General features: G+C 39.8%; 3 protein-coding genes and 1 long non-coding RNA gene across 6 annotated transcripts; 2 read left to right on the forward strand and 2 right to left on the reverse strand.

Annotated features, from left to right (window-relative positions):
- The first annotated feature begins 118 nt into the window (after positions 1 to 118).
- On the forward strand, positions 119 to 3,077 carry LOC124209495 (transmembrane protein 181-like). The gene is made up of 12 exons (XM_046607500.1): positions 119 to 503; positions 562 to 665; positions 735 to 899; positions 974 to 1,076; positions 1,155 to 1,308; positions 1,466 to 1,546; positions 1,618 to 1,717; positions 1,777 to 2,051; positions 2,118 to 2,220; positions 2,280 to 2,426; positions 2,499 to 2,576; positions 2,656 to 3,077. The coding sequence occupies exons 1-12, from the start codon at positions 358 to 360 to the stop codon at positions 2,790 to 2,792; spliced, it is 1,593 nt and encodes a 530-aa protein (XP_046463456.1). The 5' UTR covers positions 119 to 357; the 3' UTR covers positions 2,793 to 3,077.
- Positions 3,078 to 3,237: 160 nt separating this feature from the next.
- LOC124209496 (glutamate--cysteine ligase regulatory subunit-like) lies at positions 3,238 to 4,549 on the reverse strand. Its single transcript, XM_046607501.1, has 4 exons — positions 4,225 to 4,549; positions 4,101 to 4,157; positions 3,915 to 4,038; positions 3,238 to 3,856 (listed from the first exon to the last, which is right to left on the reverse strand). The coding sequence occupies exons 1-4, from the start codon at positions 4,309 to 4,311 to the stop codon at positions 3,414 to 3,416; spliced, it is 711 nt and encodes a 236-aa protein (XP_046463457.1). The 5' UTR covers positions 4,312 to 4,549; the 3' UTR covers positions 3,238 to 3,413.
- Positions 4,550 to 4,604: 55 nt separating this feature from the next.
- Positions 4,605 to 4,906, forward strand: LOC124209508. Its single transcript, XR_006880936.1, has 2 exons — positions 4,605 to 4,704; positions 4,783 to 4,906. It is a non-coding gene; the product is annotated as an uncharacterized LOC124209508 (long non-coding RNA).
- Positions 4,744 to 12,533, reverse strand: LOC124209501 (adhesive plaque matrix protein-like). Of its 3 annotated transcripts, none has more exons than XM_046607510.1 (7): positions 12,403 to 12,533; positions 8,691 to 8,902; positions 8,451 to 8,618; positions 6,737 to 6,854; positions 5,885 to 6,073; positions 5,076 to 5,807; positions 4,744 to 5,002 (listed from the first exon to the last, which is right to left on the reverse strand). In XM_046607510.1, exons 4-7 carry the CDS (start codon positions 6,821 to 6,823, stop codon positions 4,886 to 4,888), a joined length of 1,125 nt encoding a protein of 374 aa, XP_046463466.1. In that variant the 5' UTR covers positions 6,824 to 6,854; positions 8,451 to 8,618; positions 8,691 to 8,902; positions 12,403 to 12,533; the 3' UTR covers positions 4,744 to 4,885. The 3 variants fall into 3 exon arrangements, with proteins under 3 accessions (XP_046463466.1, XP_046463467.1, XP_046463465.1); XM_046607511.1 differs by having other exon boundaries at positions 6,737 to 6,877; XM_046607509.1 differs by having other exon boundaries at positions 6,737 to 6,916.
- Between the last annotated feature and the right edge of the window lie 83 nt (positions 12,534 to 12,616).

The raw sequence follows: 12,616 nt of genomic DNA on the forward strand, positions 1-12,616 counted from the left end.
TTTCCAGTAAGACAAATTCTATAATTTTTCATTCAGAAATTACAATATTTTTTAACTTTCTTTCAAATTCCTGTATATATCAAATCAGTATATTTATTCTTTGCTTTTTAATACTTGGTATACCCATGAGCAAATTTAAAATGTGAATGGACTTGTGGGGGTGCTTTTGCGCTGGCGTTAAACCCTGCGCAGGCGCATCGACAAGCGTAAAATCAATACTACTGTTCCCCCCCAGTTGCCGACGAGTGTAGTCGGCGGAATGGCTTGGCGATGTTCTTTAAATTGTATCGCCTGCCTTTCATTGCATTCTGTCTAAAGCAGGCCTTAGTTTAAATTTTCGGTGTGTAAAAGAAAAACATGAAAATGGATTCGGATCCTGATTTAAGTTTTTCCGTTTGGGGATCTTTTGGTAAAGCACGAAATCAAATGTCACAATTTTGTGACCTTTGCAGCGAATTCAGTCGATTCATTGCTCCAGCCTATCATCACGACCGATGCGAAAGGTATAGTGTATCAAAAACCTAAGGAATATTGTTCACATTTTTACAACCGTCTTTTTAGGTCCGTTCAAATGCGATTGTATTCGATGCACAAACGAGAATTTGGATTGGTTTTCTTGGCCTTTTTTGCCTGTTTTGGCATGTGCGTTTTCATCGGTCTAGCAGGTAGGTCTAGCAATACAGAAACGCAATCAACCAAAATCTTCCACCTTACTTTTAATTATTTTTAAATAGGTCCTCCCATCACGTCCACCACCAACCAGAGCATTTCTCAGGTCAATGGTCATCCCAACGGGAGCGATATGGCTACCGGACCGTACTATCTCGCCACCCCTTTGCTAACATCTTACCATCAACAGTTTTGGGTGATTGCTCAGATCGTGACTGAAAATAAAGATGGTACTCTTGACTTCATTTTAATTCATTTTCCTGAATTGATTAATATAATTTTTTTTCCCAATTACGACGAATAGACGAAAGTTTCGAAAAAAAATTTCACGTGAGCATTGCAATGGACGGAATCATTGAAGACGATCAAGTTATCAAGATGGTCTCTAACGATCACACGCACAACCGGTATCAAAATTTAATTTATTGGTAACAACACTAACTTATGCCATTTCTTCTTTTTTTTTTTTTTGTTTTGCTTGAAAGGACGAGGGATTTGCAATGTGAACGGCAAAACTGCAGTGAAATTCTAATTTTACACATGGGTTACTTTGACTACTCCCATTACGCCTTGACAATACGTTTTTACGGATTGGAGAGCATCCATAACAGATACGTCATCAGAGATGTCATCTTTTTCGTGAGTGCTATTTCTGAAAACGAAACCATAATTATTGGTTGCTCGAGGGATGGCTCGGCCATCTCGACGGGCAACCGGAATTGGACGAAATCGGAGAGAATCCTTAGGGTCCCCCAGCTAACCAAAAATCTGTTTTATCTCGTCATGATTTCTTCAGTTTCGAAGCTACAACCCGGCATTCACGCGTCTTGAAATTTGGTTCCGATTCGTTTTCTTGCTGAGCACATTCATAGTTACGGTGAGTAAAATTTTGTTTCCATAGAAAAAAAATTCCTTTTTTTTAAACGCAGTTTTAATTTGTATTTTCAGTGCTGGTATTTTCTCTGCATGAAAAAATATTCGGTCGTCAATTGGTCCCTGGAACAGAAATGGATGTCAGTTTTGATGCCGCTGCTTATTCTTTACAATGGTACTAATATTGTTAATATAGATATTTTATTTACTAATTATTCCCCATGCTTTTCATAGATCCCTTATTCTCATTGAGCTTCTTGATCGATTCGTGGTTTCCAGGAGCTCTTGACGCCGTATTCCAAATTACCTTCATAAGTGCACTGCTCCTTTTTTGGCTATGTGTTTATCACGGACTTCGACAAAATGATCGGCGTTTAATCTTTTACCTACCGAAAATACTTCTTGTCGGTTCCATCTGGCTTTCAATGATTATAGTAGCTGTATGGCAAGAAATCGAAGAAGTCAACGACCCTACTTTCAGCTACAAACTAGATACGGAACATTTTTACGTAATCAAATTTGATTTCACAGTAAAAGGGATTTGTATTTCATTTCATTTTTTAAATATCCTATAGGGATTTAAGGTATTCCTCATTGTAGCCTCAGCCATATATCTGGCCTATTTGGTTTTGTTAATGATCAAGGCATACAGTGAACTCAGATCGATGCCTTTCTTTGGTACCATAAATTTTTTTTTATAATTTTCGGCGATAAATCTGATCTTCTTTTTTCTACAGATATGCGATTGAAATTTTTGACTCTACTTGTGCTATTCGTGCTTAGCATCAGTATCTCGGTGACGTTTCTCCGCTACGGCATTGGTGTTCTTCAAGATAATTTCATAGCTCAGCTCAGCACCAACTACCGCAATTCAAGCGAATTCCGTAATTTTTCTTTTCACAGAATAATCTGTATTTCGGTTCTTACGGAATTTCCGGGATTTTTTTTTTTTTCAGTGGCTCTGTACGGACTACTCAACTTTTACATCTACACAATGGCCTACGTTTATTCGCCGACAAGCAACGCAGTTTTAGGTACAGCATAATTTCAACTTTCTTTATTCTGATGCTAGTAAAAGTATTTTAACTAAATACTTTTTTTTAAATATCGTAGAACATAGTGTCATGAAAGACAATCCGGCCTTCTCTATGGTCAACGATAGCGACGAAGATGTTGTTTATGGATCGGATGACGACGGTCGGAAACCACTTACTATTAACCTTACTTCCAAAGATGATGACAGTGATTAGAATTTAACATTTAAAGTATTTGAAGTTTTGATTTGACTTTTTTGAATTTGAATCAAGCTTGCAAATTACTTTGTCACAGGCTGTGAATTCATCATTGTGAATTTTCAAGGTATGTTATTATATTTTCATACGCAATCTTGTTTTTCTTACCCGTTCATTAAGAATCGTAACGTACTGTCTCTTGGTCTTGGTTCACAGTACAGTATCATGTCAAATATAATGTACTATCTATCAGACTGAGAGTTTTTTTTAAGTACAGGGTACAAATTAGTACTTTGAACAATATTTTTTTTTCTTATATTTCAAAACGACAGGTAGAGTAATTTTGATTTCTAAAATAATAAATTATTCTATCGTTGAATTAAAAGCTCACTTTCGTAGAAAGAAATTGAAATAGTGATCTTGCGTAACTAATGTAAATAAATGAACATATAAAGTAGGATAATTAACCCCATAATCAAGTAAATTTTCTTCATTATTTAGTGTACAAATAAATGCAATTAGACTAAATACTTAAAACTACTGAAACAGAATCAAATGCAAAATGGCACCTCATAAGGTCTTTAACAACAAAAAAGGAGGGGTAAACACAAGCTGATAAATGCCAGCTACCTAATGAATTCAATCAATATGGGTACTAATAACATATCCCTTGTTTTTTATGATCCCTCTGCAGCGCAAAAGTGTTTGATATCTTACAGTCCACAATACTTCTTCAAGGGATGGTACAATGTTCTTCAAAGTCTCAGTTGGTAGAATATTTTGAGGGTCATTGTGAGTTAGCAGTTGAATGTTGTTCTCCCTAGTAAAGGTCACCAATTCAGGTGGCACAACACAACAACTTTCCAAGTTTATCTGAATAGCCTCAGGTTTGATTCTTGCAGAATTATGCAGCTCCACAAATCCTTGGGTGTCAACATCACTTACTCCTAATGAATGTGCTTTTTCTTGATCAAAGACATTCTCCATGGCATTCCACAAAGTTTCACTATCCTTCAAGTTGATCCCAGAAGGCCAAGAGATTAAAAATAGGTCCGCATAAGTTGCTCCAAGTTCTTGAAGAGCTAAATGGTTGAAACATGTGTTTTGAATGAGAAAAAAATTTATTTTAATTTAATATACCTGCATCTAAGGCAGTTTTCACATATTCTGGTTGAGGTGTGGAAAGAAATAGTTTGACCGTAATTTTCTGTGAATTACGTTCCTCTGGATTTAGTAGGGATGACAACTCGGATGGAGCAAATATCTTGCAATTAAAATATCTGGTTTAGACTTCTGAAGATCAGATCACAAATTAAAACAAATTACCTCATGACTTCCCTCAGCCAATGGTTTAGACAGTTGAATTTTCAAAGTATCATTAAGCTAGTAAGGAATAAAAATGTAAAAAAAGAAAGTATGTAATTTTATTTATTTGCTTGGTAATTCAAACCTCGTCAGCAGGTGTGTGGCCGGGTTTTCTTTTCAGATCTGGAAGCTGTAAAATGTTACCCGTGTGAATGATCAATCCTTGTGTCATTTCAGTATTTAGACACTTGTCATCGGCAGAAGGATATAACAATTAACAAGTAACTGTGAAATTGTGAATGTGTATACCAATCGGAACCGGCAGGAGATTCTACAGTGACTTTAGACGAACTAAGGGCGATTAATATAGTACACTTATCTGACAAGAGACAAGAGATCTACTTTCTAGAATCTTTTTATGGTAAACATTTGTATTTCTAATCATGACTTGACATTTATACTTAGTTTTTGAAGTATTTTATTTTGTAGACACTAGGTGGACAATTTGTCGAGCTCTATTGCGCAAGATTACTGTCAAATCCCTTCGTGAGTCCTTGTTTGATTTTCTAAAGATCGTGTACCGCACCTTCAGCAGTTAAGCAAAATGATACAATGCCGAACTTAGGTAATTTTTTGAAATTAAGAAGAGGTATATTTCTCTCTGTCACATAGCTAAACCCAGTTTTTATTGTTTTTTTAATAGATATTTTAACACGGTTAGACACTGCTGCTTTTTTACTATGCTAGTGCTAAGAAAAACATGGTAAATTATTAAATTTAAATATCATTTCTCATAAATTGCCTGTTTAAATACATCGAACATTAAACCACCAATCGCAAGTCTGTGATTCGAGGTCGAATATCGTGCCAAGCGGACACAAGAAAGAATCCTGACGACCATCATGATGACAGGTGTGAAATACCTATACGACGAGGGATGAAATATTGAAATATCACGAAACAATTCAACTATTACACTGAATGATTTTAACACACCTGGCATCCAGCTTCCGGATCGGAGAACATGTAGCTGAAATCGGCGTTTTTCAAATTCAAGCAGTCGAAGGAAGTCTCCGGTATGGCCGTGTAATTTGGGTAGTCTTCTCCGGGATTGCCTGGAATGTGGCTGGGACGATAACTAGGGGTGGTGTATTTGTCGGCATAGGCGTTCGACTTGAGGGCCGTGCTGGGCTGCAGCAGAACTATTTCCTTGGGGTAGGTAGGCCGGGGTTTGTACGGTTTTGGGACTATAGGTTTATATGGTTTAGAGACTACAGGTTTCACTGGTTCATAGTCGTCGTATTGCGGTGGGGGAGGGACGTAAGGTTTCGGATCTTCATATTGGTCGTATCCGTCGTATTCCGCTTCGGGTTTCTGGTGATCAGAGCCATAAAAGTTGATGTCAAAATCGACCGGTTTAAAGAAAGAATTTTTGTCATCGTCAAATGGCAGTTTGAATTCGTCCTGAGTGTTCTGCCATGGCTTGTTATCTTCACCATAGGTCGGCTTGTCGTCATAAGCGGGTTTGTAGTCATCTTGATAATTCGGTCTGTAATCGTCATCCTCATAAGTTGGTTTGTAATCGTCTTGGTAAGGAGGTCTCTCCTCATCTTGGTTATTTGGATTGTAATCGCCTTCATACGAAGGTTTATAGTTTTCTTGGTACGGAGGTCTGTCGCCATAATTCGATGGGTAATCGACGTCTTGGTTAGGAGGTTCATAATTGTCCTAATCAGTCTTTTGTTAAGTCTTTGGTCAATCTAGTATATTGTCACTACATAGGTCGCATTATTATCGTCACGTACCTGATACGTTGGCTTATAGTCGCCTTGATTCCCTGGTGGATAATTATCTTGGTACGCTGGTTTAGTCGGCCGCTCGTAGTGATCTTGTTCCTGCGGAGGGAAATACCCCTGTTGATTGACTAATTCAGGTCGTTTGATTCCTTTCATATGGGCGACTTCATCACGGAAAATCTGACGTCGTTCTCCTTCCTGTTAAAAAAAAAAAAAAAGTTCCAAAAGAAAACAATACAAATTATTTTATCCACCCAGAAAACGACAATAGAAGAAGGTCAAAATTACGGGCTGATGTAAAGTATTAAAAAAAGAACAAAGGATAAATTTCCCCATCAGCATTTCGACTTGGCCCTATGTACTGATGTTCGTTGCCATAAATCCACTGGTAACTTAAAGTCCATTAGAACAGAGCAGTTCTTTTTCTGCAAACCGCAAATGGAACCATTCCAATGGAATGTCCTCCTTTTAATGTCCTTATGCAATGGTTTGTTTCGCAAACGACCCCCCGAGCACAACATAGGCACTCGTTAAGCATTGGTGGGCTACATGCACTATGTCTAAGATTACAAGCCCTTTAGATGTTTCCATTTATAGCGCCGGATCTCACTAACGATGTTCGCAATTAATACGAAGCCTCTCGACAGTCTTTCCATACAGACAGCACAACCATTAAGACATCCCGTAGAGTTAAATCAATCACAAGTGGTGTCGTGCAATCAAAACAAGAATACGGATCACATAGTTGATGATCTAGCCCCCCCCCCCCCCCATTTGGTAAATGAAATTGTAGCCATGAACAAGAGTCGCCGCAGCAGGAAAACAAGATAAAAACGGTCAGTGGAACAAAATCAACTTTACCGGCTTCGTTGATCTTGCGGCGGAAGTCACGGCTAGGCAGCTGACGCAGAGGACCATGGTCAAACGTAGAAGAATGCTCGGCTTCATGATGGGAAGAGACGATGCACGAGAGCGGAACCTCCAAGCAAAAGCAAAAGAAATCTGGTGTGAGGGCGAGAAGCAACACGACTTGATGATGATCTAGACGACCGAGGAAACCAACGTAAACTGAGAGCGAAAAAAGTTGGCGATTTCGCGCTACGACAGCGATACGAGAGAGTCTACGTGGTTACAAGACTTAAAAGGAAGGAGAGAGGGAGTCAGACCACACCCTTGTCAAATGCGTTTCCCCCCCTTAATAACCACGGCACGAAAAGCCGAACGAAACGAAAAGTTGAACCAATGAATCCGTGGAAGGATTTCGAAAGGGAAACCCAAGTGCGTCTGCTCCATTTCTACCGCAAAAGTCTCCGCAAGAGAATTGTTATTTGGCTCAGACGACCATACTGGGCGTGGTGGAGGTCCGTTCATAAAATAACACACACGGTAGTTTATTAGTATGAACTACCTGTAATGAGGCAGAGCCTTGTATCTATTGGTTTTAGGGTATTGGCCTTCTCCTGCATTGCTCGCAATTAGCCTTCACCGAGGGAGCGTGAGGAGAGCGGCGACGACGGCCCGTTGATGGGCGCGGACCGACAATGAAATAAAGACGAGTGAACGGCTTAGGGTCTTTGGTTGAAAAAAATAATTCAAAATCAAGGCGTGGCTGAGCCTCGCGTCCTCGACACCAATTCCTAAACTCGATCTCCCCAACTACCCCTTCCATCCTATATAATGTCTACCTTTTGAAACACATATAAACGGACGCGGCAAAATTCGATTGCCAAATCTAGCGATTATCTCGGTGAATAGGCACGCGCCAAACCAGTGTACGCCGGTTAATAATAATGGGTACTGACCAAATATCAAGTAAAAGCAACTTGTTGGACACGCTTCAATGCCAAGTCGAACGTTTATTATCGGCATGATTTAAAGCTAAACTTTTCCAAACATTTCGCAACGCCGCCCTATTTTTTCAAATCATCTGCTACGATGTTGTAAGAATTGTGTAAAAACAAAAATGACTTTTACGTCATATTCCCATTAAATCAATACCTAAGAAAAGAAGAGCGCACGTTCAGCGATTAAAGACAATTCACGGCATAACAGGCGTAAATGATGCGACCTATCCCAAGTGAAACGTGTTGGCAAAAAAACTAGCCTCCTTTCATTATTTGCTTTTCTAGACTTTGGCCTGTCCTACTTCTTCTATCATCATTTAAAAAATGGAATTACTTTTAGACTGGGCTGACGTCTCGTTCAGGATCATTTAAAACAAAAAATCGGAACCAAGCCTCACGGTGACAGACGTAATAGCCGAGAGAATGCTTCCCTTGCATGCCACAATTTTCCTCCTGGGGGTTGCATCTGTCATGTTTTTAGTACGGTACTTGGAAATGTGCTATTTCTAATTTTCCACGGGGACCCTGGCTGATATCAACGATAATATTCCGCGCTGGATTCCAGTAACAGGATGAACTGACTGTCTTTAAAGAAACGGGCCAGTTGGGTTCAATAGAAAGAAGGAATGAAGAAAAGAGAAAAAAATCAGCAAGAAGCGGCTGGTTAACAAAGGGTTTTCGACAGTCTCAATAAAGAAAGAGGAAACCAAACGAGGAGTTGGTCAACTTACTGACTGGATGTTAACCGCCGATTTCCGTCAACGGCGTTGGAGAATTGTGAGCCGCGCTAGCAGCAGGAAACAAACGAAAACGGGCAAAAGAATGGAGTGAGAAAAACCAGTGAAGAAACCCGCACGCTTCGGAGGATGATAGTCGACTGATGGCCATCCAACAGTGCCCTGGAAAAAGTGGATAAAAAGAAAACCAAAAAATAAATAAAAGAAAATAAAATAACTGAGGAAAATGTAGACCATATGTTGTGTGTGTTTTCTTGTGTGTGCGTGCTGCATAGAAGCGTGAGACTACTGCCCTCCATTTCCTCCTTCAGCTCCTCCACCGTTAGGCTTCACACCATTTCTCCGTCTCTCAGAGCGGGAAAATGGGCCATCCGACGGCGAGTTGTAGTCGTCATCGTGCTATCACTTGGATTGTTGAGTTGTCGTCGCTTCTTCTCCCCCTTTACCTAAACATTTTACACGGGAAGAAAAGAAAAATAACTGAGATTGCGTGATTGAATTGGAAGGGGGGTACAAATTTCATCGTAAAAAATATTCAGAGTCCCGTTATAGAGCAAAAAGGCATTCAACTCGACGACTATTTCGAATACGACGACACGTGCATGAAATCGTAGAAAAGATTTACACCTGTCGTGTGGTTTTTCCATCCCATCACGAGTGATTGGAAAACCGAATCAAATTGAGATGAGTGGCCATGGAGCCGAGCTCTTGTAGTTATTTAGATCGCCGAGGGAAAGAGTGGCACGCACGAGCAAGTGATTTATTTCTACTCCGTCCAACAATTTGGGTTGAAAAAGCAATTCGAATGGATGGAAATCCCGTGAAAATTAGAGGCACCTCTCTCAATGTGAAGAGAAATTGAGGAAATTCAATAAAGAAGCTGATCTCTACATCGATTTTTAACTTGCCATAAACGGGTGGGAATCTGGCTTGATTTCCTTTTAGAATTACAATCGGAGGGGAAATTGCGATTCCGGTTGAAAATTTATATATAAACTCGATTGCCATGAATGTAAAAGGAAATTTCATTGCCGTCTAGGTCTCACTCCCATGTGACGCCAGCGTCGAGGAGCGCCGCACGCATGCATCCATTTCAGTGGCTGATGCACTACGATAAGAGCTTTTAGGCTTTTCCCCCCAAAAAACTATTCAAGTAACAGAAATAAAAAGAAATCCCAACCGTCTTAGTATAAAAAGATTGCTGCTGTCTTAGATGTAACACCATTTTTCAAACGCATCGATCGCAGAATTGACTATTCAGTCAACAAACAGAAAACAAGTGAATCTTTGATAACGATTGCGACATGCGTTGAATCATCCATCAACGCTCTTCTTCCTCTTTTTGATTTGCCGCCAACTTTATTTTCGTTACAACATTCCCCAGCGGGAGTACTTAGCCTTGAAGCGTTGGAAGCGCATCACGAAACTCAATCACAAAGGCCCCGGTCGATACCGCCAACAGCTTCGCACACACCCAAAGAAAACGGCCGAAAGAAGCAAACACGACGACCTTTGACGTTTGGCGACACACACAAAACAGGCGTTGCTAGTAGTATATGGTGATGTTCACGCTTCTGGACATGATGCTAAGATAGAGCGATTTGTCGACGCAAACGCAAGCAATCCCCACGTTTCTTAGTGTTTACATAATCAAGAAAAAAAAGGAAAAATGTAAAACCTTCGACAAACTTGGGCGACTTGGCAAACACTTTGAGTTGACGTGACCTCACGTATCGACAATTCCGGCAAATACCAAAAAGAAGATTCACAAAGTCAAGAGCCAATATAACGTGGTCTTTCCATACCAAAGAAAAGAGCAGAAGAAATACTATAAACAATCACGAGAGTCGAATAAAAGTCTCGAGACATTTTTATGGTAAAAAGAATGACAGGGCGCAGTAGTTTTATCTGTAGTAGTAGCCTTTCATGTATGAATGCTACTTTTTCTCGCCGATCGATACGAACGCGACACATATTTTTTGGCTGATGCATGCCAGTCTTTTGTTATGCTACTTCCTGTTTATTTTGAAAATTGAAAAATAAATAAAATAAAATAGCTGAGCACGAAAAAATGAAACTAGGTCTATCTACTCAGCCGAGTGTGGAAGAATGTTTGGCATGTTTATCAAAGTGGAAGCCTATTGCGGACACATAACAAATTCTGGTCTCGATTTTGAGGCTTCTGTTTTCGACTAACTACGCAACCTACGGCAAACTAGGGTCTTCATAACAAAGTAGTTTGTAGCAGCACATGTTGTCCCTGCTGCACAATTGAGTTCCAATCAAGTGGACTGGTGCGGAGCTGTTGGCGGTTCAATGGACAAGGCAGGAGGAATCCATGCATCAACGCCGAAACAGGAAACTTTCCTTTCTGTGAGCCTGCATCAGTCAGTCAGCTGCTGCTGCAACATAACTAACTAATAGCTTTAGTCCCTACTTCAAATGCGGAGAGTTTGGCTGGCGACTTGCAGACTCAAACAAAGTATCTCGTGGCAATCGAAATGGGAAGCTCAGCTGTACTACTTACACACTCTACACCCACTCTCTGCTGTCTATTTTCGGGGAAAGCGGGAGAAATAAAGAGAAATACAAGTGGCCGGTGTGCAGGCTACTACTACCTGGCAATAAAACTCATTACTATTTGACAGAAGAAATAAAAGGAAAGAAAGCATGTCTAAATAATTAATGGCGCATTAGGAGGCAACGTCCTTCGAAAGCAATGGCACAGAATCTTTCACGTTACAAGGACCTGACTGCTGAAGTTTAATCTTTGTTCCGAGTAGAACGCTAAAAACAAAAAAAGCTAGCTCTCTTTTTTGAATGCTAAATTTAGGATAAAACATTCCCCAAAGGAAAACCAATAACCAATGCGACGCTATGCAAATTACAGCGGAAATTTGAATCTAAATTGCTTCTTGAGCAGCCAAAGGCAACTCATAAAACATTCCCGTTCTTCTCGAGTTATTAGTTATTCATTCTACGCAGTATGTGGACAATGTCTCGGTCCTAAATCCTATCCCAACCGTCGAATGCCATGAGGATCAAGCGTCTCTCTGCAAGCCGTCCGTTAAATAATCAACTTTGGATGTCATCCATTTTAAAATACTACGTAAGAGAGGATTATAGAACTTTAGCAAGTCAAATTTCCAGAAAAGGTCGTATTCGTGTCGACGAGGAGAAGGAAAATAACCACTCAAGACTTCCTTTCCATCACGCGTCCTTATTTGCAAAGACAAGGGCTTCTGTCAGCTGACATGCTCCCGTCGTAAATCCTTCGAGGATATTGGATCAAGGGTGTCGAGACCTATATACTGTAATAATACTGATACGAATATAAATCGGTCAAAGAGGGGGTGGGGGAGGAGGCAACATTCCAGCAGATTAAGCTAGTCTTCAGACAGAACCATCAGGCAAACTAAAAATATGATGAAGAATGTAATACTACCCTTTATCGTCTGAGTTATATATTAATGGATAAATCACAGATATTACTGAACTAGCTTTAATGACTGCCATCAACAAACATCAGTCCTCTCAATATGATTTCGAAGACATCAATTCAACATGCCATTGAGCAATTGGGAATTTTTTGAAGACAATTGTTTGACGGTTGACAATTGACATAATGATAGAGGTCACTAATAGCTAAATTTTCATTTCCTTGGTTTACCAGAGCAAAAAGTTCAATGGACAGGCTCTAGATCGTGGCCTACATTCCCAGGAATTCAGCAACCATTTCTCTATAAAAGATTTCTATATCTAGATATATACAAGTGTGGGTATAATAAGTTTAACCGATCGAACGGGAACGGCAGTTAAATAAGTATTTACTGCAGGTGACTCAGTCGTATAAACCCATCAAAAGGAATTGGAATATGTTGACAAGCACCAAAGTAGTAAAGTTGTAGTGAGCACAAGGTCAAAAATAAAGCAGAAACATAATTACCTCAATGATCGAATGTCGGATAAGACGAAACGGGACTCTGGTTGCACGAAGGTCGTTAAATCAAAGTTGATTTCCATGGTACCGTGAGATAAAAACCACTTTCAGATTGAAATGAACTCGAGACTTGTTCGTGATCATGTTGTTTACCTTAATAATGCTGCCACCTGGTGACCAGGTAATGAGTTGTAAAATTCGATAACAATTTGAAAAGAAA

This window comes from Daphnia pulex, chromosome 12, assembly GCF_021134715.1.
Source record: "Daphnia pulex isolate KAP4 chromosome 12, ASM2113471v1".
In the NCBI taxonomy this organism is placed as follows: domain Eukaryota; kingdom Metazoa; phylum Arthropoda; class Branchiopoda; order Diplostraca; family Daphniidae; genus Daphnia; species Daphnia pulex.

Excerpts from the sequence above, each read along its gene's own strand:
- LOC124209496 (XM_046607501.1), bottom strand. The coding sequence starts at position 4,311 with ATGACACAAGGATTGATCATTCACACGGGTAACATTTTACAGCTTCCA. Across the intron at positions 4,158-4,224 it reads GCCACACACCTGCTGACGAG|CTTAATGATACTTTGAAAAT; the intron begins GTTTGAATTACC and ends ATTCCTTACTAG. Across the intron at positions 3,857-3,914 it reads GAAAACTGCCTTAGATGCAG|CTCTTCAAGAACTTGGAGCA; the intron begins GTATATTAAATT and ends TCAACCATTTAG.
- LOC124209495 (XM_046607500.1), top strand. The coding sequence starts at position 358 with ATGAAAATGGATTCGGATCCTGATTTAAGTTTTTCCGTTTGGGGATCT. Across the intron at positions 1,077-1,154 it reads AACGATCACACGCACAACCG|GACGAGGGATTTGCAATGTG; the intron begins GTATCAAAATTT and ends TTTGCTTGAAAG. Across the intron at positions 2,577-2,655 it reads GACAAGCAACGCAGTTTTAG|AACATAGTGTCATGAAAGAC; the intron begins GTACAGCATAAT and ends TAAATATCGTAG.
- LOC124209501 (XM_046607510.1), bottom strand. The coding sequence starts at position 6,823 with ATGAAGCCGAGCATTCTTCTACGTTTGACCATGGTCCTCTGCGTCAGC. Across the intron at positions 6,074-6,736 it reads CCGCAAGATCAACGAAGCCG|GAAGGAGAACGACGTCAGAT; the intron begins GTAAAGTTGATT and ends TTTTTTTAACAG. Across the intron at positions 5,808-5,884 it reads ACTATAAGCCAACGTATCAG|GACAATTATGAACCTCCTAA; the intron begins GTACGTGACGAT and ends AAGACTGATTAG.